At 39.7% G+C, this 24,680-nt stretch overlaps 1 protein-coding gene across 2 annotated transcripts in view; it reads left to right on the plus strand.

The window, feature by feature from the left end:
* LOC133607452 (roundabout homolog 1-like) overlaps positions 1–24,680 on the plus strand; it is a 281,312-nt gene that overhangs the window by 235,358 nt on the left and 21,274 nt on the right. For both annotated transcript variants that reach the window (XM_061962074.1, XM_072913819.1), the window contains 13 exons: positions 3,534–3,654; positions 6,546–6,684; positions 6,773–6,900; positions 9,471–9,595; positions 9,680–9,845; positions 14,047–14,252; positions 14,342–14,423; positions 14,756–14,924; positions 15,000–15,166; positions 16,861–16,982; positions 18,025–18,259; positions 23,260–23,381; positions 23,567–23,738. In XM_061962074.1, coding sequence (XP_061818058.1) covers positions 3,534–3,654; positions 6,546–6,684; positions 6,773–6,900; positions 9,471–9,595; positions 9,680–9,845; positions 14,047–14,252; positions 14,342–14,423; positions 14,756–14,924; positions 15,000–15,166; positions 16,861–16,982; positions 18,025–18,259; positions 23,260–23,381; positions 23,567–23,738 — 1,954 coding nt within the window. The remainder of the gene's footprint in view (positions 1–3,533; positions 3,655–6,545; positions 6,685–6,772; positions 6,901–9,470; positions 9,596–9,679; positions 9,846–14,046; positions 14,253–14,341; positions 14,424–14,755; positions 14,925–14,999; positions 15,167–16,860; positions 16,983–18,024; positions 18,260–23,259; positions 23,382–23,566; positions 23,739–24,680) is intronic.

Below are 24,680 nucleotides of genomic sequence, written 5' to 3' on the forward strand. Positions count from 1 at the left end.
AAATAATAATAATTCTAATCGTCATTATGGGGTATTGTGTGTTTTGAGAACAAAAAATGTATCTATTCCATTTTGGAATAAGGCTGTAACATAACAAAATGTGGAAAAAGTGAAGTGGGTACTTTCTGGATGCACTGCATCCCTGCAGCATCACTTTAATGATGATTTTATCACGATAAGCATATTAAGTAGCCACCAGTTACAGTTCAGCATGACGCTAAATGCCCTGACGGCCTTGGCTGCCATAACACTGCGGGCAGCCTTAACCTCTAACCTTATGACCTCTTCTGAGAAGAGGTTGCCCTTAAATAATCTCTGAAATAAAAGCCTAAAAGCTGATGTCTTTTGTGGAGGTCGTTGATGTCTCAGGGCAGGAAATGGCCTGGTGTGTGTTCGCTGTCATGTTGTGTTAGTGAGCTTACGTTGTGGTTTTATCTCTAACAATGTGTCGTGACGGACTATCAGTGAAAAGGCCCACATTCATATGATAAACACACAGCCACTGTGCCCCTTTGGGGTGCTGGGCGGGTAGGACATGAAAGAAATGGAAACAGCATGGTGTGTATGTGTAGGCCTAGTGGTTAGAGTGTCCGCCCTGAGATCGGTAGGTTGTGAGTTCAAACCCCGGTCCGAGTCATACCAAAGACTATAAAAATGGGACCCATTACTACTTGGCACTCAGCATCAAGGGTTGGAATTGGGGGTTAAATCACCAAAAATGATTCCCGGGCGCGGCACCGCTGCTGCCCACTGCTCCCCTCACCTCCCAGGGGGTGAACAAGGGGATGGGTCAAATGCAGAGGACACATTTCACCACACCTAGTGTGTGTGTGACAATCATTGATACTTTAATCTTTACTTTAAAGTTAAAAAGTTTGTTAAAGGCAAAGGCACTGACTGAACATCAGAGCTGGGTCTCTACAAAGAGGCGGTGAATCTTTGTTTTCAGTTATGAATTATGTAATTACTATATATCGGAGACTGACAGCAGTGCACATGACAGTGATGCATACAAATGCATACAGCTGACCCTCTGGTTACAAATGAGCTCAATTCCTATACTGCAAGTCAGAGCTTATACGGCAGACCCTCGTTTATCGCTGTTAACTGTTTCCAAGCCGGACCGTGGTAAGTTAAACAAGGATGGGGCGAGGGTCACCACAGAGTAGGAAGTATTAACAATAAAGCTGATATTCTCATATTTAAAGCATAAAAACCCGTTTAGGACCTTATAAATACAGGTTTTTTTAAAATTGTGAGTGCCCTGTAGACATGAAATAACACTCCTTAGTTATCTCGACACTCTTATACTCAATAATAATAATGCCACCTGAAGCTGAGCCAATCAGTGGTCACGATACTGAACAGCACGCTCAGATAGGTTTAGTTTCCTCTAATGGTCAACACTGCAGTATTCATACAGTATTTTATAGTTAATTTAGACATGTTTATGCTTGAACATGCTTAATTCAGGGACATAATTCAAAGAGTATTATGCTTAATAAAAACAGCTTTTGAGTGAAGCCGCAAACATTTTTAGCACGTTGACGCATACTTGACAAGCTTGACACCTCCGATTTCGGGAGGTGGGGGGCGTGGTTGGGGGCGTGGTTAAGAGGGGAGGAGTATATTTACAGCTAGAATTCACCAAGTCAAGTATTTCATATATATATATATATATATATATATATATATATATATATATATATATATATATATATATATATATATATATATATATATATATATATATATATATATAAATAAGAGAAATACTTGAATTTCAGTGTTCATTTATTTACACAGATACACACACATAACACTCATCTACTCATTGTTGTGTTAAGGTTTGAATTGTCCATCCTTGTTCTATTCTCTGTCACTATTTTTCTAACCATGCTGAACACCCTCTCTGATGATGCATTCTGCTTCGTCTCTTTGTTGTGTGTGCAGTTGTGCACTGCACTCTCTAAAAGCCCTAGATGTTTATGTCACATATGCATGTACACTAGATGGCAGTATTGTCCTGTTTAAGAGTGTCACAACATTGCTGTTTACGGCAGACGAACTGCTTTACGGTAGACGAAAACGTGACTGCTGTAGTTGTGTTGTTACCGCACTGGGAGGATGTTAATGAAACTGCCTAACAATAAACCCACATAAGAAACCAAGAACTCGCCCTCAATCATTCTACAGTTATAACGTGATTGGGCAGGCACGCTGTTATATTGTGGGAAAGCGGACGTGAAAACAGGCTGTCGACACGTCACTCAGGTCCGCCTGAATTTCGGGAGATTTTCGGGAGAAAATTTGTCCCGGGAGGTTTTCGGGAGATGCGCTGAATTTCGGGAGTCTCCCGGAAAATCCGGGAGGGTTGGCAAGTATGCGTTGACGCGACGAATGACTGTACAACTAAATTAAATTGCACTCATGGTAAATGGTAAATGGTCTGTATTTACAGTATAGAGCGCTTTACTATACCTGGAATGATCCCCAAAGCGCTTTACATTATACATCACATTCACCCATTCACACACACATTCACACACTGACGGCAAAAGCTGCCATGCGAGGTGCTAACCACACATGAATCATGAAAGACATAAAATACAGTAATTAAATGAAAAGCGACTAAAAAACAATTTTTCTGAGGCGATTACCCACTTAACATTAATTCATTCACAAATATACATATATAACAATACAATAACAGGGTTAGGTTCTCAGTTATACATACTTTTATGCCTGTGGTTGTTTTGCAGACATGTCCAAAGACATGCACCTGGGGATAAGTTGATTGGCAACACTAAATTGGCCCTAGTGTGTGGATGTGAGTGTGAATGTTGTCTGTCTATCTGTGTTGGCCCTGCGATGAGGTGGCGACTTGTCCAGGGTGTACCCCGCCTTCCGCCCGATTGTAGCTGAGATAGGCTCCAGCGCCCCCCGCTACCCCAAAGGGAATAAGCGGTAGACAATGGATGGATGGTGTACCTAAAATGATCCCATGCGGACACCTCTTCCCCTCCTAGATCTCAATGTCCCTTCTAAGCATTTATCAGCATTACCTATATTTCTTTTTAAGGACTTTGACTACAGTCAGGCAGTTGGGCACAATCATGCAGCTAATATAATTTTAACTTCAATGGTGATAGCTTTCTTTTTCTTAGGCACACATACTGAAATGTAAAAAGTTAAAATGTAAAACTAAAAATGGACCGAAATACCGTTTTTAATTAATCTAAGGGAGCGTGTTTGTAACCACAACGCAACTTGGAATATTGTAAACCAAGGACCACCTGTAGTACTCAATTAAACTCCTTTAAAAGCCTGAATAAAATAATAGATGATGCGACTATATACAGTTTATACCATGTTAACTGCATCTCCCTCGAAACAACCACATGCATGTTCTCTGGCATATTCTAATAGAAAATACGCCAATCGTTTCAGACATCACTCTGTGACTAACAAACAGTACACATGATGGGCTCTGCAAATACAGCTGTGCAAATATTCAGTGTGCTTTCATTTAGATCCGCAGCGGCAAGCTGATGATCACCAACACCAGGAAGAGCGACGCAGGAAAATACATCTGTGTCGGAACCAACATGGTGGGGGAGAGAGAGAGCGAAACCGCTGAGCTCACCGTGCTAGGTAAAATTAGTACGATTCTCTTGTACAAGTCTGAAGTACATCACTTTGTCTAGGAATGGAACGATACGGCATGCTTGTATATCCTTCTACATATTAGGGTAAAACTTTACATTTTACACTAATAATACCAACTGTTGGCAGCTAATTCTCCAACAAATACAACAAAATTCAATTAAGAATATAGTTTTTAATTTACAGCAACAGTGCAACGATGCAGACAAAGTGCAACAGTTACAGTTGGCTTAAGTGCTGCATTAATAGTTCCAGTTTGTAGCGCCAAACTCTGCTTTTGTCTCATATTGTTGTATTTGTATGTTCACATGTTTTACCGAAAGTATCACTAAACATGCAGAAGACTTTGACTTTTTAGCACTGTTGCTGCCGTGTAGATGCAGACAACTGAGTACTGATGCAAATGCAAGGCACACTTCCTGTTTCTCAGTTTAATGTGTGCCCAACTGAAGATTCCTTCCCTGAGAAGTCTGATACTGATATATGTACCATTACATTCCTACTAAACAGTCCGTTACGTGGCGTGTCGTAAGAACCTATTAATTACCTTAATTGTGTTACCATCTGAAAAAAAATGTGTAGTGTGTCCACAATAAGCACCGCCGTATCAGAGCGCCCCACTATTCTTGGCACCTTCCACAGCCAAAACGCCAGCTTTCATTCCTCAACACCTCCACTTCTTTTTTCAACAATTCCCATCAGAATTGAGCTCTTATCAGTATCGCAGTGAGATGACCTTGGTCAGGGTGTGGAGCCTACAGTCTAGTGCTTCACCAGGCTTTTCAAGGCTGGGTGAATAATCCCGCTGAATGCACACAAAGGTCAAAGTATTCCTGTAGGCTATGCATCCCTAATGACCTTGGAAATAGATGGGTGATAATTGCCAGAGTGTTTTAAGAAAATAACTGAGGATTTTGTGTAGTAATTTAATTATTTTGGCATCAATACATTTTACTTTGCAGTTTGAATATAAGAAGGATTATATATGTATTGTATTATGAATCTTTATATATTCGGACAAATACTGTAATTTCTGCACTATAGAGCACATTTTTGTACTAATTTTATTGTGTACATATTTAGGCCTGTAAGCGTCTGTAAGCCACAGGTGTGGGCATTGAAACTAAATATTTACACAGGCATTAGTGTTCATTTAAAAATGTAACAAAAGACAGTCCATGTAGCCTAATGGAAAAGTCACTGAGCACTATCTTCATCCTCCTCCTGCACGCTGAAACAGCTGAAGTTGTATTCTTCTATGTCAGACTCGAAAAAATTTGAAATCGCTTCGTCCAAAATTCTCTCTGCCACATTTGCACTTTCGCTTTTGTCGAGGCAAATTTGTCTGTGAGCTTGTGCCGTCTTCTTAAACACGCAGTAGTACAGCTGTTCAATTTCCTTTTTTGATGCACATGTCAATCGCCTTCCACTTAAAAGCTATATCGTATGCATTTTGTTGTCTTCGCCATGATGAGGGTGAGTACACAATGTGCTAAATGGCTGACTGAACGATTGTGTGTGTCTCATTGTTCCTCCATGACAAGCATACATTTATTGGCGGCATGTGAAACTTTTGAACCCGGAAAATCCCTTAAGTTAGCTGCAACATTGTATAAGCCGCAGAGTTCAAAGCATGGAAAAAAAATCGCGGCTTATAGTCTGCAATTTACGGTAATTTATTAATCAGAGAGATATGAGGATTCCTTAGTTTGCATGAATATTAATTATTGCATCTTATCGAGACATTTTGAACAATTATTTGCTTAATTTGCACATTCTTTCTTTTCTTTCCCCCCCTAGTGGACAGTACTACTAAATACCTGTATGTATTAAAACACATACTTAAACTTAATATTGCACGCAAAACTGCTACTGCTACTAAGGTGGTGCGCAGAAGATTGTGTCTCTTAAGTGAGAAAAATTAAGGAGCACAACCCATTAAGCGTGTCTGTCTTCATGAATATGCAGTCTATGCTGATTATCAGAACACCCACAATGCAGGGAGGAGGAAATGCAAAGTTAATTACTGAGCACATGCATTATGATTCATAAAGACTAAAACTTTACTGCAGCTGCTGTTTTGCGTCTATATTTAGTACGTCTGAAATGTACTTGCAAACTGGAAGTTGCGCAGAAATAGCTGTGAGAAAGGAGGAGACAGCACTGCAGCACCATCTGCCTATGCTTGTTAACATTTATAGACTGTCAAAAATCAGCAATATCATTTCATAATTTCATAGATGCTAAATGTCATAAGGGGCTAATAAAAACACATTTTAATGATGCATTTTTTTTGTTTGTTTTTTAATAGCTTTCATTTGTTCACTTAGGAAATATATTATTAGAACACATATTATGTATGAAAAAATATATTGCAATGTGTATCTTAATGCATTTGACTCATTCCAGAGGCATTAATGCGCTGTGGTGTTGTAATGGTCCACCGCCTCCCTGCAGAGCACATGAGAGTGATAAAAGTAGTTTATGTTGTCTAGATCGGGATTCGATATCGCAGAAAATACATATTACATATTATAGGTGTGTGCTGTTATAGTTCAACAATATTGCACACAGGTAAGAGAGCATAATATCATAAATGAGGAGGAAAATGAATGTGTCCATGGGCACATAGTACCGGTAGTACAAGCTAAATTCTCATTTAAATCGGGCAGTCTTAGCCAGTTTTGCACTTGCAATCAATTGTTCATTCAGTCACACGCTCACAATAGTACACACAATTGTATTGTTTGCTCACGCTATTTAGCGCGTTATTTAGATATTAGTATATCAGGCTCTTTGTGTAATGGCCGCATTTCCCAATGCATCTGCCCATTGAGTATTTAATGCATTATTGAATTGTTCTACTTGATGCCCACCAGAGCGCCCAACCTTCCTAAAGCGACCCAGCAGTGTAGTGGTGTTGGCAGACGGGAGTGTGGAGTTCCACTGTGCGGTTCAAGGTGATCCTGTTCCCACTGTCCGCTGGAGGAAAGAAGATTCTGACCTGCCTAAGGGCAGGTAATACACATGCTCTTTCTTTGAACAGAGAAAACATGGCAACACACTGGTTCAATCCACCACGTGATGCTCCACCCCCCATTTTTAGATATGAAATCCTGGAGGACCACACTTTGATTGTTCGCCAAGTGACCTCGTCAGATGAGGGTTCCTATACATGTGTGGTGGAGAACATGGTTGGGAAGTCTGAAGCAACTGCAACACTCACTGTTCATGGTCAGTACATCTTTGTGCACATATTATGTACTTGAACAATGCCATCAATCACTTGCTGCAGCTTGTTTTCAAATATTTACATCTAGTTTTTAATGCATGGCTGATATTGAAAAGCTAGGTGAACTAATTACAGTATGTCTTGTAAGGTCACAAATTAAGCACACGCCTACATTCAGCTTTCTTATTCATTGAATTCCTCTTTTTACAGCCATAGTACACATAATAGGAAGTTATCTGCCAAGTAGAGGGTTATATACAGTACACAGTCAATATTTCCATAAACTGAAGCCGACATTTAACATATTTGTCACCAAATGTATCCCACTTTCAGCTGCACACAGTTAAAGAAAAAAAAGACATGACAAAAACATGTTTTTTAAAGTCATAGTGCTGTTAACTCTGAAAATAATTGTATACTTAACTGTAGGGATTCCCAGTAAAAACTCTTCAAGGAGTCCGTGACTGACACAAATTCCAATAAAGTTCTGAGTTCGCCAGTTGCAGTACTGTACTTTTTTTTTTAACTAAAAGACAAAATACACCAAATTCCTTGTTTTCTTCAGTAGTGGCTAGCAATCCTGCTCACAATAATCCACATTCCATGTCAAGCAAACACAACAACACGCAACACAATACAGTTGTAGTACACTTAGTACACCAAATACGCGGGATTCACATAATACACTTAAGACATGTAATACACGGTCAGAAAAACTGTGAGACTCCCTTAATTGTGCCAAACAAGCTGCATTTATCCACACCTGGCCCTCTGCGGCAATCAGCCCACACACTCTTAGAGGGAAAGTAAAACAAATTGAAAACAATCACATTTTTCAGCCAAGTATTTTAAATAAACAAATTAAATACTGCCTGCTAGGGGTTGTACTCATAACAATTCAAACATAAAATTCCTTTGAATAATTCAGTAATAAAAAATACATTTCCATAACCAGATACGGTGCCTACACTTACATTAAAACATATGGATATTGAGCAATAACTACAGATGTCATTCCACATCTATCCTTCAAACTACAATACGGCTTAGCAATTGCGCTTTGCAATCAGTAATGACTAGTCGTAATGCACCGACAATCCATCAAGCGGTGCGGCTTCATAGCTTACCAAAGTCGTACTAAAACATTTTGACTGATTTTTCAGCCCTGTGTGTAATGTTGTATGTTCTCAATGAAACATCAACGTTTTGGGATTGCTTGCTAGCATTATCTTGCAGTCCACAAGTGTCTCTTATGTGTGACTGCCATCTACTGGTCACACTTGTCATTACACCATGTACCAAATAAAATTGCTTTGAGGACGGTAAGCACAACCAGAATTAATCTATACATTAGGCGTACAGGGTTATAAAGCGTTATAAAGCCTTATAGTCCGAAAAATACAGTATACAAAAGTGCAAAATCCATCCATCCATTTTCTACCGCTTGTCCCTTTCGGGGTCGCCATCTCTTTTTCATTGCTAAATGTTTGCGTCCAATTTAGTCACTGCAGGATTTTGCGCATGTGCACGGATTATGATGCCATAATGCTTACGTTTTTGCACATTTACAGTCCCAGTCCTTGTGAGAACATCCTCCTTTTGTTGCAAGCCCCTAAAGTATACTGTATTTTCCGGGCTATAGACCACCAGACTAAACAATTGCAGATACATACCGGTATAAAAATCTTTGTAAATGTTTTGTTATTTATTTTATTTGGTGAATTTACGAAACTGAAACAACACAAAAGAATGCAATTGTAAGTTAATAATATTAACACAGACGCTCGTAAACGTGTTAGCATATTAACTAATGCTAACGACGCTAGCTTGATTACATTACGATAGCACCTACAAATATGCATAACGACACTCTTACAGACACATGGGACGATTCAGTAAGTATGAATTGTTTTAGTTATATTGTAAAACTTACAAACTTTGCTTGGAGTGATAAATGACAAATCCTTTCGAGCAGAAACGCTACAGACATATACTTCCGGTTCAAGGAACCCTACAGGAAGTACATTCTTAACCCACAGCACCTGCACTGAGCAAACTCGTCCATAGCACAAACAATAACACACCTTTTCAGTGTCTCTGTCGATGTTCTACGAAAACTATTTTTTGAATACAACACATTATGGCCGTCAGCGAAGACAAATCCATAAAATAACTGCACCGTTTTATAAGACGCAGGGTTGAAAACCTGGGAAAAAAGAAGTGACTTATAGTCCGAAAAATACAGTAACCTTTAATTTTTCTCTACATTTAACTATGTGGCAGCCGCAGTACTGTATTTGTATTTAAATGTTATAAGATATGTTATGCCTGCATTGCTCATCACATCTGTGTTGTGTTTTTTTCCCCTAGTCAACACTGGTAAGTTCAGTCATCCATCCCTCATCCACCATAAACCAGCAGCAGTATGTAATCCAAGTTTACAGTATGTGCAGTTTAGTTCTGTATGGAAAAAGGTAAATCATGTTAAAATTTGATCACTGTGAGGTTTTTGAAGAATTAGAATTTTTTTAGGCTGTTTGGCATAATTTAAGACCTTTCCCCCCTTCCGCAGTACCACCAGCATTTGCCTTACGACCCAAGAACCAGGTGGCAGCATTAGGCAGGACAGTCACCTTCCAATGTGAAGCCAGCGGTAACCCGCAGCCTGCTATCTTCTGGCAAAGGGAGGGCAGCGAGGTGAGACTCACCTTCAACCTCTCCATCTTCCCAATAATGACCGTCTGAGTGTAAATAACCGGTTTATTCTAACTCTCCCTGCAGAGTCTGTTGTTCTCCGCACCGCAGCCCTTCAGCCGTGTGTCTGTCTCCCAGATGGGCAGTTTGACCATCACCGATGTTCAGCATTCTGATGGTGGCCTCTACAGCTGCCAGGCTCTCAACATCGCTGGCAGTGTTATTACCAAAGCCCTGCTGGAGGTGACAGATAGTAAGTGATGGACGCAGATATGGTTTAGTCCATACTAGAATACACACTGCTAGTTGCAGAATTCATGTGTTTACTTAAGAAATATTATAAGTAATATTGTCTTTGTCACGAGCGTGCACAGAGGTGAAACTCAAGTAAAAGTCCATTCATGTCAGCAATTCAACTTCAAATGTGAAACTAATATGTTATATGAACTCATTACAAAGTGAAATACTGTATGTCAAGGTTTGGTTATAATTTTGTTCATCATAGCCTACAGTTTTCGAAAACCCAACATTTTTTGAAATTTTTCAATTTGAGGTTTTCATAAGCTGTAAGCCATAGTGATCAATATTATATCAAAATAAGTCCTGACATATATTGATTTGCATGTCATGAGCCTATGTCATGTATTAGTTTCACCTCGTAAATCTAATTGCTGGTATACAATATTTAAATTTTTTGAGTTTCACCTGTGGTTGCAGTAGTTTTGACCCCAATATGCAGAGGCAGGAGGGGGGGTGCAGGATTTTTTTTTTTATTTGATTGCCTTAAGAAGAGCAAAATCAGCCAAAGCAAAACAAACACACATCTGTGCAAAAGCAATGAACAGCTACAACACACTAAGGTGTGCACACAACGACTCATAGCGCCGGATTATAAAGCATGTCGATGGTTAACTGTTGCGTGTCCTAATCATAAAACGGAGGCAGGTGGGTCAATCAACATCAGGGGCAGAAGGCAGGGGTCGATCACATGAAAACTATCCCTGCATTCTAAAATTGACAACATGTTTACTGGCACTCAAAATTGTGGTGATGTTTCAATACAATATCATGAAATAACTAGCAACAACCTAAATTACTTGTGAAATCATACTTGTCACATGTTTATATTTGGTTCCCTTTGATCCAGAACACATTTTACAATTTACCTTTTAGCTAGTAATACAACAAATTACACCCTGATCTGATCTTACAATAAACATAATTGTAATCATATAAAAATATAATTTACATACATGTTTTGCTTTGATGTACATATTGATTGAGTGTATTTGTGTAGAATAGGACAATCCATATATTAATACCTAACACAAAAAAACAGATGAAACTCTTTTGTATAACAGAACTGTACACTGTAAAACAGTAGTTGCACATGCATACGCAAAAAACCCCCAGCAAAAACATGAACAAACCCAAAGCTCAACACAATTTAAATATGCCAAATGCGCTTGCACCAGTGATTACACACAAGCAGAAATATCTACAGGCTCTCAATTAAATGACCCGTGTGCTTCTGTGTGCATGTCTGTCTGCGTTTGTACATATTTTCAATTAATAAGAGAAACTGCTTCAGGCTTCAGTAGCTATTTACTGCTCATAGAATACATCCTTCAGTGTTCATATAATTTATTAAAAAGAACTACTCTATGAAATCCGGTAATGGTAATAGGAATAAAAAAATGTGGGGTGTCTTTTTTTTTTTTTTTTTTCCTGTGATCTATTAGCACTCTACTCTCTCTCTCTCTCCATCTTACCACATCAATTCCATCAACATTTGGAGGACTGCATTTGTATGGAAATAACCAGTCGGTATTACCTCTGGCGGTTTTCGAGGCATGTTTCCATCTACTTTTTTGGTTTGTCTATTTATTCAGAGCCCCTGTCCCATTTCGCCGGGCTTTAAAATGTAAGATGGAAAGTGAAGAGGGCTCTGTTATCTTCGTCCGGTTGTTGTGCTTGGAGCTGCCTCCATCAGTACCTACTGTCGAATGAATGATTAGTTGCTCTGCTGGAGGCGATAAGTTGATTTCTTTTTCCCTTTACTGACTGCACAGTCGCCTATTGTTCTCTCTATTGCAACTTTTCTTTCAATATCTTTCACATCATATCGGTTTTTCATTTTGTGGCGGTATTGTATTTTGACAATTGTTCTCCTTATTACTTTACCTTTTGGAATAATCACTTACATTTTTTTTAAGCTCCAAAAACATGCACCTGGGGATAGGTTGATTGGCAACACTAAATTGGCCCTAGTGTGTGAATGTGAGTGTGAATGTTGTCTGTCTCTGTGTTGGCCCTGTGATGAGGTGGCGACTTGTCCGGGGTGTACCTCGCCTTCTGCCCGTGTGCAGCTGGGATAGGCTCCAGCACCCCCGCGACCCCATAAGGGACAAGCGGTAGAAAATGGATGGATGGATGGGCTATCGTGTACTATGTAGAGTATATCAAACACAGTATCACTGTCGAATGTAACAATAAAATTATTATATGCCTAAATGTGGAGTAGCCATTTGATTAGAGGTATGAAACAATATGGGAAGCACATTTATCCAACTTCATAATAGGGCTGTTAAGTGATTCATGTTTGATCAGATTAATCACATTCTAATTCTGTGATTAATCATGATTAATCACAGGTTACTATTTGCTTGCATAAATATTTTTTTCTTTAAAAAATGCCCTAATATTTGGATACAAATGCATTTGTTTTGTAAAAGTTGTACTGAACTGCAGGTCATTGATTTGCTCAAAACTTGGTGACAGTAAGTACAGTAAGAATTAAGTGTGTTTTTTTGTTTTGTTTTGTTTGATTGATTGATTGATTGATACTTTTATTAGTAGGTTGCACAGTGAAGTACATATTCCGTACAATTGACCACTAAATGGTAACACCCGAATAAGTTTTTCAACTTGTTTAAGTCGGGGTCCACTTAAATTGATTCATGATGCAGATATATACTATCATATATACTATCATCATAATACAGTCATCACACAAGATAATCGCATTGAATTATTTACATTATTTACAATCGGGGTGTGGCGGGGGGGGTTGGGGGGGTTAGGTTTGGTTATCATCAGTTGTCTTAAATAGAAACATTTCCTGCTTAACTTAATACAAATAAACATATTTCTTTAACAGGGGTATGTCCTGCTTAACTTAAAACAGAATAAATTCAGTGTGCAGGTCTCCAGCTTTCATCACTATAAAAACTACTTTGACAAAAAGAGATCACTGGCAACATTTCAATTGTGCCTTATTTATGAAGGAGATCTCCTCTTACTGAAGTTATTGTATTTATGCTATGTTGTGTAATTTGTCATTAAATAAAAACATCACACACAATCACAGCTCATTACAGTGGAATAAATGACACACCACTAATAGTTTGAAGACACATACCTCTCTTCTCCTACCGAAAGGTGCAAACTGGATGTGTAATATCCTCATTGAATGACATGTGATCAACCTCAGACCAACTGCACTCAGTAACAAAACAAACACGCTCACATAAATATTGAGCTTATTGCAACCATTGATAGCGCAACACTACTATTTGAACTTGTATACACTTACTTTAGTTATCTGCTACATTGAGAAGATGCCCGCTTGGTGCGCTTGGCGTATGACGTCACAATTTACCATTTTGTTTTATAGGGCGCACCTACCGGGAAACATGAAAACAAAAGAATCGGCTCTGTTGGCCACTTGAACGTGTACTTTTGTTTCTAAATACGGGATGATTCCATGTTTCAAGGGACGTTTGGCAACCCTATTCAAGTAACATTTGTGCTAGCAGCGTCATCCTCACGTCCATGTTTCACTTTAAGATGCTATTTTAAATTTGATGTGCGCCGATGATAAGAAAGTTTGGCGCTGCAATACTAACTAATTACCTCAGTTTTATCTAAAGTTCCATTGAGGTTTATTTTGAAGCAAAAGTGGGCGCAGAGCACATCGCTGTAACTATCACTGGTGTGTGACTTGATCACTGCCTGTGCAAAGCGTGCTGCTTTCAGGCAAAACAAAACATACACTTTGATCAATCATCATTCATTTATGGTAACGCGATATATATATATAGCGATTAAATAATGGACAAGTGACCATGCCAGAATCAAAATGATTTAACTCAAAAGACCAGGTTTCGAAATATGTATACAAACAAAGGGCCAGACGTTGAACAAGCAATATTTGTTACAACCTTGCCAACGTGCACTTTCAAAATAAAAGCACGTGTACCTCCACGGTATATTTTTTGGGTAGAAAACATTTTTCTTTCTCCAATATTGAGGGACACACATCTCCCCTGTCCCCTGTTCCTATGCCCATGGTTTGAGGTAAACACTACAGTGACGGGGATCATTTTGTAATTATATTTATATGAATCTTTTTTTCTTTTTTTTTTTTGCTTCCTTGCTTCTGTTTCTTTCAGCTGGTTCAGAACAGCCTCCCCCTGTAATTAGACAGGGCCCAGTGAATCAGACTGTTCCTGTGGATAGCACTGTGGTGTTGAGTTGCCACACAGCTGGCACGCCACCTCCTACGGTCCACTGGAAGAAGGATGGCGCCGTGTTGTCACCGGCGGACTCTCGAATGTCCATAGCAGAAACCGGGTCACTGGAGATTCGCTACACAAAGGTAGAGGATCAAGTGATGCATCGTTTGGTGATAACATTGCTTATCCTAAGGAAGTAATATCTGACTTTTGCTATGTGTATCTTTTTCAGCTCGAAGATACAGGTTTCTATGCTTGTGTTGCTTCTAGTCCTAATGGAGAGGCATCCTGGACAGCATACTTACGAGTGGAGGGTATGTATGTGTTGCTTAGGTTCTAATTTATATACCTTTTAGTTGATATAGCTACAGTATATACAAGCTTTGTCCAAAAGCTTGTTTTCTCTCAGTTTGTACCATACCTTGGTTTTCTACGACGAAGACTGGAATGCAAAGCGAAGCATTTTTTCCTTTAGGAAATAAAGCAAATCCAATGAATCAATTCCAAACCCTAAAACATATTAAAACAAAACCCTGAAAATCACCACCTCTGTACTTCGCAACAAGTTCAAGTTCAATAGCGTTTCTGAAGCTACGTGCTACCTTATTTACATATTGAATACATTCATTGCATTTGTCTGTCTCAGAGTTTGGGGTCATTGTCCAGACCAGTCTACCTTCGGGCCCCAACATGATTCCTGGTGCTCCAACTAAACCGGTCGTTACGGACATCAGCCCCAATTCTGTCACTCTTTCATGGAAGTCCAGCCCCAACGGCGGTTCGACACCCACTTCATACCTCATCGAGGCTTTCAGGTAAGACGTGCATGTAAATGTAAATCTATATTACATCGTCTGTGCCTACTGAGATGAAGCTTATCTCTCCTGCAGTCATACGCTAGGAAGCAGATGGGTGACCCTGGCAGACCATGTGAAGATGCAGACTTTTGTCTTGAAGAACCTGAAGCCTGGAACTGTCTACCTTTTTATGATCAGGGCGGTCAATGACTACGGCCTAAGTGACCCCAGTACCATCTCGGATTCAGTCCGAACACCCGGTCAGTGGAACATTTTTGTGCACTATTTTTATGCGGTATATTTCTTAGTTTGCAGCATTATGAAAATTAAACCAACTACACTGATTTCCACGAGTACATTTTGGTTCAGTTCCGAATACTGCAGCATATCCCAGACTAGGAACATCCTGATCAACATTTTTGGGGCCTCCGATCCCGATCCAATTTCTTTGGTTTGAGATCCAATCCGATTTTGAGTCCCGTTCCAATACTTTGACAAAAGAGAATGGAAATTAAAATCTGTAAGGCAAGTAACCAAAGTAAAGACAATAACACATTTTTATGAAGCCTGTCTCATTTAATATAGTATTTGCTCGTATTGTTATAAATCTGATGATGTATTAAATTTGTGTTATTGAATGCCGCATACATTTTTTTTAACCAACCAAATTGGCTAGTTCCCAATGACTTAACAAAAGCAAAAACTTATCTTGGCTTCCATTTAAATCCTTTGGGTTTTGCCTTCCTGTATCCAAATACTTACTCCCTGAGTTTGTAAACAATGACAAAAACAATACAAACATTATTCTGTAAAAATGACAACAAAAAAAGAAAAATATTGAACTAATCACTTTAGTATTAGTATTAGTGTTACTAAATATCAATAGTATCGACATCTGGATCAATCACCTCGACTTTACATTGAAGCTTTAGTGGTTAGCTTTGTCTGTTATACTGCTCAGTCTGTGTGTGCATCATGTTTAGCCTTTTCTTTTCCTCTAGTCCTCTTGTATCAATGTTATTTTGAAAAAACTATTTTTCGCTATAGTGGCAAGGATTTGTATGTTAGAAGCGGCTTTGCACTGTGGATAGACGACACATTGGGGCGGTATAGCTCGGTTGGTAGAGTGGCCGTGCCAGCAACTTGAGGGTTCCAGGTTCGATCCCCGCTTCCGCCTTCCTAGTCACTGCCACCTGCTCCCAGTGCCACCCACACTGGTTTAAATGTAACTTAGATATTGGGTTTCACAATGTAAAGCGCTTTGAGTCACTAGAGAAAAAGCGCTATATAAAAATAATTCACTTCACAATTCACTTCACATTTGTTGCAGCTCGCTCTCAAATTTGAGCGACTGTTGAGATGCACCCTCCTGGAATTCATGCAAGGAATCCCGAAATGTAAATGTGTCTCACTGAGCATGCATCTTTTTTGAAGGAACCTTTTACACAAGGTACAATTTTAGCCATGTAAACACTGGGACACGGCTGCGGTAATGATCGGAGAAAAAAGTCAAATGTTGTCCTCCGATCCCATGGTGATCGGGACATCTTTATCCTAGACAAGTGCTTCTCAAACTTTTTTCACCAGGTACCACCTTAGAACACACTTGGCTCTTCAAGTATCACCATGATGACTAACATTAAAATACAGTAGCAAAGTAGGCCTAAATATTCAGTAAAATCAAGGCAAAGGTCTTGTATAACAAGTATATTTAATTGTTTTGGCCACTAAAACGACACACAGTTTGAACAGTAACACTGTGTTTGAATATTTAACTAAGTGATTATTTGGCGTACCACTAGATGGAGCCCGCGTACCACAGTTTGAGAATCAATGTCCTAGACTATTTATTTGTAGAAAACTGGTATTGCCTAGCCTCGGCCAAGGTCTGAATTTCATCTAAATTGTACCTACATTTTTAGTAAATATTTTCTTGTTTCTTTTGTACCAACAGACAGCACTACTACTGTGCAGGGAACAGACCCTCGTCACATCCAGAGGGAGTTGGGGGATGTGGTGATCCACCTAAACACGCCCACTGTAATGTCGTCCTCTGCAGTCCGGGTACACTGGTTGGTGAGTGAACATGGAAGTCATTTTGACACGTCTTCAGACAATTTTTGCTCCGTTTGAGAATTAAGATCTGAAGAACAGTGGCAAAGACTTTTTTGGTTGTTCTCCTGCCTAAACTGAGGAGACTTTGTCTTTTGCCAGTTCAGTTGCCATGGTTACGCTTTGTTCGCATCATTATCAGCAAGCACAAGTCAGTGGTAATTAGTTCCTGCAAAACAGACGACAAATAAAATGGGACAGTAAAAACACGTTGTAATGTAGTCAAGTAGATCATGTAGCAAGTAATAAATACAATCATTTAAGAACGTAATTTGCTAGTAAATAAAGTATAAACGATGTAATGGAGGAAAAAAATACTGTGACAGCAAACAGGATAAAATGTCATCTTATACTTTTGTTGTTGTATTATCTCTAATACAGTAGCCTTTTTCTTGCAAGAATTGGAATTATTACTTAATTCTCTATTTTAGTAAAGGGCATACATTTCAGGAATTTTCTTTTCGTTAGACATCCTGAAAAATCCTCATGGTGCCTTCCACTCTTTAAAGGCCACCCAAACAAATAATCGCAGCCTTCTGTGTTTTTAATCAGATAGCCATATATATCGCAGACTGTTTGATTTGTGTCCCATATCCTTCTCAGCAAAATGCCAAAAGGTGAATTCAGAGTCGCAAACTTTTATTGGCAGATATCCATCCATCCATTTTCTACCGCTTATTCCCTTCGGGGTCGCGGGGGTGCATGCTGGAGCCTATCTCAGCTACATTAGTAGAATGAAATCCACCAAGGCAAGTTTATTCACAGAACACACTTTGTAAGCAAGGCTATTCAAAGTGCTTTACAGATGCATAATATTGCAAGGCAAATAAAATGATCCAAAAAATATACATTAATTAATTACAAATTAATTGAGATCAGGCTATAACCTGCACAAAAAGGAGACCCATTAGGAAAGCGTCATAAAGAGCTGCATTTATGTACAATTAGTCTTATTCTTGTAATGTCTGTTTACAATGGGATTGAACTCTGCATTTTCCTGCGTCAGGTCGAGCAGCAGTCACCATACATCCAGGGCTACAAGCTGCTCTACAGGCCCTCTGCTGAACACGGTCAGCCTGAGGGGCAGTGGAGTATCCTGGAGGTCCGTGCCCCACAGAAGGACGGCGTGGTGATCAGTCAGCTCAGGAGGGGCGCCATCTACGAGTTCAAAGTGCGTCCCTTTTTTGACGAATTCCAGGGGGCTGACAGCGAAGTCAAGGTGATCAGAACGTTGGAAGAAGGTGAATTTCTAACTTGTACTTTTGCTCATATGGACGCGAACACCGTATTGATGACAGTGTTATAATATCCACTGTAGAACTAATTCACACCATCATTTTGTAATAATTAATTAATTAGTTAGTTATGTGCCATGAGCCATTTTTTTAGGTGCCCCGGCATTCTTTGACCCATAAAATTCTACCAAAGCAAAGATAACAATGCACCATATTAATTACCACTGAGATATTCATTAGCAATATGTGATGGTGTAATGATAATTGCCTTGTAAACAACATCACAAACATCACATGGTTCAAAAGAGCAAACGATTTTGATTAAGACTACACTTTTTCTCAGTGACACCAAATTTATGTGATCACCACAGCAAGAGCTAGTGTCAGTGCAGGATGCAAGTGGAGAGTGATGCGTTTCATCAAAAATAGAGTATTAAAGCCCTCGAAATGGTAAACTATTGTAACCGAGGGTCTGATAAGATGTAGTGCCAGCTTGGCAGGTAGGAACTCGAGAGTCACTTTTTTTAAGTCAACTGAGCTCTCTTTTTCCTACCAGTCACACACTTCCGGCATTCAATCAATCAATCAATGTTTATTTATATAGCCCTAAATCACAAGTGTCTCAAAGGGCTGCACAAGCCACAACGACATCCTCGGTACAAAGCCCACATAAGGGCAAGGAAAAACTCACCCCAGTGGGACATCGATGTGAATGACTATGAGAAACCTTGGAGAGGACCGCATATGTGGGTAACCCCCCCTCTAGGGGAGACCGAATGCAATGGATGTCGAGTGGGTCTGACATAATATTGTGAGAGTCCAGTCCATAGCATTCACAAGAAAAGTGTTATGCATCAAAACCGGTTCAATTGCACAAAATAATGATCTCTGAAAAATGACTTAACTTTTAGTAGATGTTGATTAAAGGCCTACTGAAATGCGATTTTCTTATTTAAACGGGGATAGCAGGTCCATTCTATGTGTCATACTTGATCATTTCGCGATATTGCCATATTTTTGCTGAAAGGATTTAGTAGAGAACATCGACCATAAAGTTCGCAACTTTTGGTCGCTGATGAAAAAGCATTGCCTGTACCGGAAGTAGCAGACGCGTGACGTCACAGGTTGTGGAGCTCCTCACATCCGCACATTGTTTACAATCATGGCCACCAGCAGCGAGAGCGATTCGGACCTAGAAAGCGACAATTTCCCCATTAATTTGAGCGAGGATGAAAGATTTGTGGATGAGGAAAGTGAGAGTGAAGGACTAGAGGGCAGTGGGAGCGATTCAGATAGGGAAGATGCTGTGAGAGGCAGGTGGGACCTGATATTCAGCTGGGAATGACTAAAACAGTAAATAAACACAAGACATATATATACTCTATTAGCCACAACACAACCAGGCTTATATTTAATATGCCACAAATTAATCCTGCATAACAAACACCTCCCCCCCCTCCCGTCCATATAACCCGCCAATACAACTCAAACACCTGCACAACACACTCAATTCCACAGCCCAAAGTACCGTTCACCTCGCCAAAGTTCATAAAGCACATATATTTCCCCAAAGTCCCCAAAGTTACGTACGTGACATGCACATAGCGGCACGCACGTACGGGCAAGGGATCAAATGTTTGGAAGCGTACTCACGGTACCGTGTCTGCGTATCCAACTCAAAGTCCTCCTGGTAAGAGTCTTTGTTGTCCCAGTTCTCTACAGGCCAATGGTAAAGATTGACTGTCATCTTTCGGGAATGTAAACAATGAAACACCGGCCGTGTTTGTGTTGCTGCAGTCGGCCGCAATACACCGCTTCCCTCCTACAGCTTTCTTCTTTGCTGTCTCCATTGTTCATTGAACAAATTGCAAAAGATTCACCAACACAGATGTCCAGAATACTGTGGAATTTTGCGATGAAAACAGACGACTTAATAGCTGGCCACCATGCTGTCTCAAAATGTCCTCTACAATCCGCGACGTCACGCGCTGACGTCATCATACCGAGACGTTTTCAGCAGGATATGTCGCGCGAAATTTAAAATTGCACTTTAGTAAACTAACCCGGCCGTATTGGCATGTGTTGCAATGTTAAGATTTCATCATTGATATATAAACTATCAGACTGCGTGGTCGGTAGTAGTGGGTTTCAGTAGGCCTTTAATGTTCCTAGCTACCTGTCAATTACAGTAAAAGCGATCAGTGATACACATTGCGCGTCTCGTCAATGGTCAATTACCATGTTGTTTTTGTTTTGTGGAAGGCCCCAATGATTAGGTTTGCTTTGGGCCCCCAAATGACTAATAGACTCCTGGTGCATAAGTAGCAAGGATCTAGTTGTAGAACCTTTTTGGAGAACGTGGGGACGTACAGACAGAGAAAGGAGAGCAAGATACAGCAACAGGCAATGCTAGCAACGGCATCCTCATTCGTTTGTGTTGTGCTGGTTGGGTCAAACATGCATCCATTGTAGGAACAGTTGCTGTCTGGATTTGGACTCTTGTGAAATGGCTATTTTTGATACAACACTTGAATGCTAAAGTCCTGGGGCCGTATTTATCAAGCGTCTTAGAATTACTCCTAAGAAGTCTGCTAAGAGTTGACTTATGAGTAAAGAAATTATTCGCTGAAAGCTGCACTTAAAAGTTAGTTATCAAGCATCTTACTCACACTTTCAGCGAAGTGTAGGACTGAATCTTAAGTGTCACACTCAGAGCTGAATTACGACATTACTATGTGCCGTAATAGGAATTTTAGGTGACGTCATTTTCTGTGTCCATAGAAATATATGTTTTCTTTTCTTTCCAATTCATTTTCCCAGTGGCGAGATATGGAAGCATTGTGATGACCTTTAGTTCTGCTGTGAAAGCTCTGCTGCGTGATGTTGCTGATGAGATGACGCCCCTTATTATTAAATCTGTGACAAAAATAGTACCCGCTCTGGCTAAACGATAGAGTTTGATCAGCTGCTCGTCATCAAACAAAGCCAAGACATCCTTCCGCTCCCTTCTCTCTCGCCTCAGTGCCATCCCCCGCTGGCAACTCCTAACCACTTAGGACACCTCTGAAGGTCTTTTAAATATCATGGAGAGTAGGAGTGATTCTTAGACTTAAGAAAGTTGATAAATAGCTTTTATTCTTAAGTTTGAGAGTAGGACTAAATTTCGCAAATTCTCAGGACTTAAGTGTAAAATGCCACTCTAAGACGCTTGATAAATACGGCCCCTGATCTACTAAAGATGTGCATTATCTGCTAAGTTTTTGCACAGGGGATTGAGTCTCTTAAAAGCACAATCCAATAAGCATGTTGATGCAAAATTATATGCTGATTATTAGAATGCCCACAATATCGGGAGGAGGACCTGCAAATACAATCATTTAGCACTCGCAATTGGATTTATCAAGGCTGAAACTGTTCTGCAGCCGCTAAGTTGCACGTCTAGAAAGTATGTGCAGACGGAAACACAAATAGATGTGATAGAGGAGGCGATTGCGCTCCAAAGAAAGACGATGTGTGCGTGTGTATGTCAATATATTTGGACTGTCATGAATAAAATATAATGCTAAAATTTTATAGCAGCTGGACGACTTAAGGAGCTGATTAAGATCAATTCAATTGCTTTGTTGTGGCGTGTGCTTGCCTTTTTACGTATAAGGAGATATATTATTAATGCATTTTCTATATGAAATAATTTCTTGCAACATGCATTCCATGCATCTAGATCAGCGGTGTCAAACTCATTTTAGCTCGAGTGTTTTCCAAAGTGGGCCGGACTGATAAAATCATGGCATGGTCGCTTAAAAATAAAGACAATTTCAGATTGTTTTCATTGGTTTAAAAATAGAATAAGTACACTTACATGTAGCGGTTAATATTATTCTATCGTCAACAGTCGTTATTTTTACTTTCTGAATAAATGATGTGAGAATGCTCATCATAATAATTGGTGGAATTAGGTCTAGCAGTGTTTTAAAATGCTCCCATTGTTAATTTTTAATCTAAGATTAAATACATAATAATATCAATATCAATTGACAGGATGTTAATAATGTAATTTACAAATTTTTCTCAACTGATTTTTTGCATATTCTACATATGTAGCATCATCTTCAACAAAACTCATGAATTTGGACTCATTTCATTAATCACACATAAAGTTTGAAGGGGATACATACTGTATTATTTCAGCATGATTGTGCGCCAACAAAATGTGTCCCCAGTCATCAGTATAACATGAAATGTAAAGATTATCAAAAGCATTTATTTTGGTATAAATGTCACAGGTTACATTACCAACAACATCGTTCACAATCAAGACATGAACGTAACAATCCACATTTTGTATATTATTACTAATAATCAGCAAAGTACGCAGTGTCCAAACACGAAAGGGTTGACACACAGCACATAGCTCCGCCCCCTCTGAAGTCACCCACGCTCTCACGGCAGGAGATACAGAGAATTGCTATTGCGACGTCTAGTGGACACATTTAGAACAGTTTCTTTCATTCAAAAATTACAGTTCATTTTTACACTTAGCCAACTCATCTCGCGGGCAGAATAACACCTGTATGTTTGACACCCCTGATCTAAATCATTCCAGACACACCGTCACTACACAGGCGCCTCCAAAAGCGTACCTCTAGCATGCTAAAAATAGTTTCTGTTGTCTAAATCGCACTTCTGAATCGCACAGTGAAGGTGTTTCGTATTATGTGTGTGCTGCATATTCCACAACATAACAAAACAGCGCAGGTTGGACTGTTAGAGCATATGATGTCATCAATGCGGAGGGAAATTAGTGTTTCCATGGACACAGCCAAAATCTAATTTGAATAGCGCAATCTGCACCACTTTTGCACTTGTTATCAATTGTACACACAATCTTAATAGGTCGCCTACTGATAGCACGCACAATTCTGTAGTTTGTACACGCTGTTTAGCACTTGCTATTTGGATTTTAGTAGATCAGGCTCTAAGTATCCATGTCTGTCCTTCAAATATAGCCCCACAAAGAGCACCACAGGATGTTACGGTAACAAAGAAGGATACCAATGGCACGGCAATCCTCATATCATGGAAAGCACCACCAATCCCGGAGGAGGCTGGAGTCATTCAGGAGTACAAGGTTGGAAAAAGAGCCCATTCCACCGGCATTCTGCCACCCCTCAAACGACGCTTATACTCATGTGTATTTCATTTAAAGTCTAAACTGTGTCTTTGAGGTGCCACTGATGCCACTTTGTGCTGTCGGATATGTCCCCAAGGCAATCACTGTCATCTTGTCTCCTCCTCGCCCTCTCTTCTTGACAGATCTGGTGCCTGGGTAATGAGAGTCGCTATCACGTGAACCAGTCGGTCGACGGCTCCACCTTCTCTTTGCTCCTTCCCGGTCTGGCACCAGGGATTCGCTACAGTGTGGAGGTCGCCGCTAGCAATGGCGCCGGGCCTGGGGTCAAGAGTGGGGTCACGTTCTTTCAGTTAGGTAAGAGCTCTAAACAGTACTGGGATTTTACATAATTATTGGAAACTAATGAGGATATCTCACTTTCAAGAAGCTAAAATGGAAATGGAGTTGCTCCCCACTTGGAAGACTTAAAATATGTTGGAGTGGTTCTAAGATTGGAGGTCACTGCTGTTGGATGAGCATTATCTCACATGCTTGTTTTGTTTGGATGAGTTTGAGGTCAGGCCTCTTCTACATCAGCAATTTTTTTAATTTTTTTACGGGAGTCAGAGCAGCTTGCAAAAAAATAAGGAGACTTGGGTTTACTCAATTGTTGTATCTAGAATGCATTCTGACTCCGCTTCGCCGTTCTCCAGTTACATGTTGTATCGCATTTAGCTGTTTTCTGTTCCACACACTGGCTACACCATCTAGCTTCTCTCCCTGCAAAACGTAAAATACACTTGCAAAAAAAATCTACCTTCACTGAGCGTAATGTCTGGGATTGGTCAGCTTATTTAAACAGTCCCTGTGTGTATACGACTCCTTTAGACTACTTCCGCAAAAGCCTTCTGACTTTGGCTCAACATTTGCAATAGAATTTAGTGTTGTATTGCATCGACTAGTTCCAGCTGCAATTACACTCTGCTTCTCTCTTTCATTATAATTGTACACTCCAAAGGAAGGACCCTAACAAGCTAAATAGTCAACGTCACGCCATGCTCAACCCTAAAAAGCAAGGGTATCCAAACTGCCACCCCTTGATTGATTTCTATTTTTTTGTTGTTGTTGGCACGTGGCTAGAAAGGAAATGAAAAAAAACAACAACAAAAAAACACGCACAATTTGGATGAATAAAGCAAAAAGCATAACGGAATAAGACACATTTAGATGACAATACAAATATAACCAATGCCACCTTTAAAAAAAAAAAAAAAAAAAAAAGTGAGGGAGAATATTCATATAATATATTTAAGGTTG

This window comes from Nerophis lumbriciformis, linkage group LG09 (assembly GCF_033978685.3).
Source record: "Nerophis lumbriciformis linkage group LG09, RoL_Nlum_v2.1, whole genome shotgun sequence".
In the NCBI taxonomy this organism is placed as follows: domain Eukaryota; kingdom Metazoa; phylum Chordata; class Actinopteri; order Syngnathiformes; family Syngnathidae; genus Nerophis; species Nerophis lumbriciformis.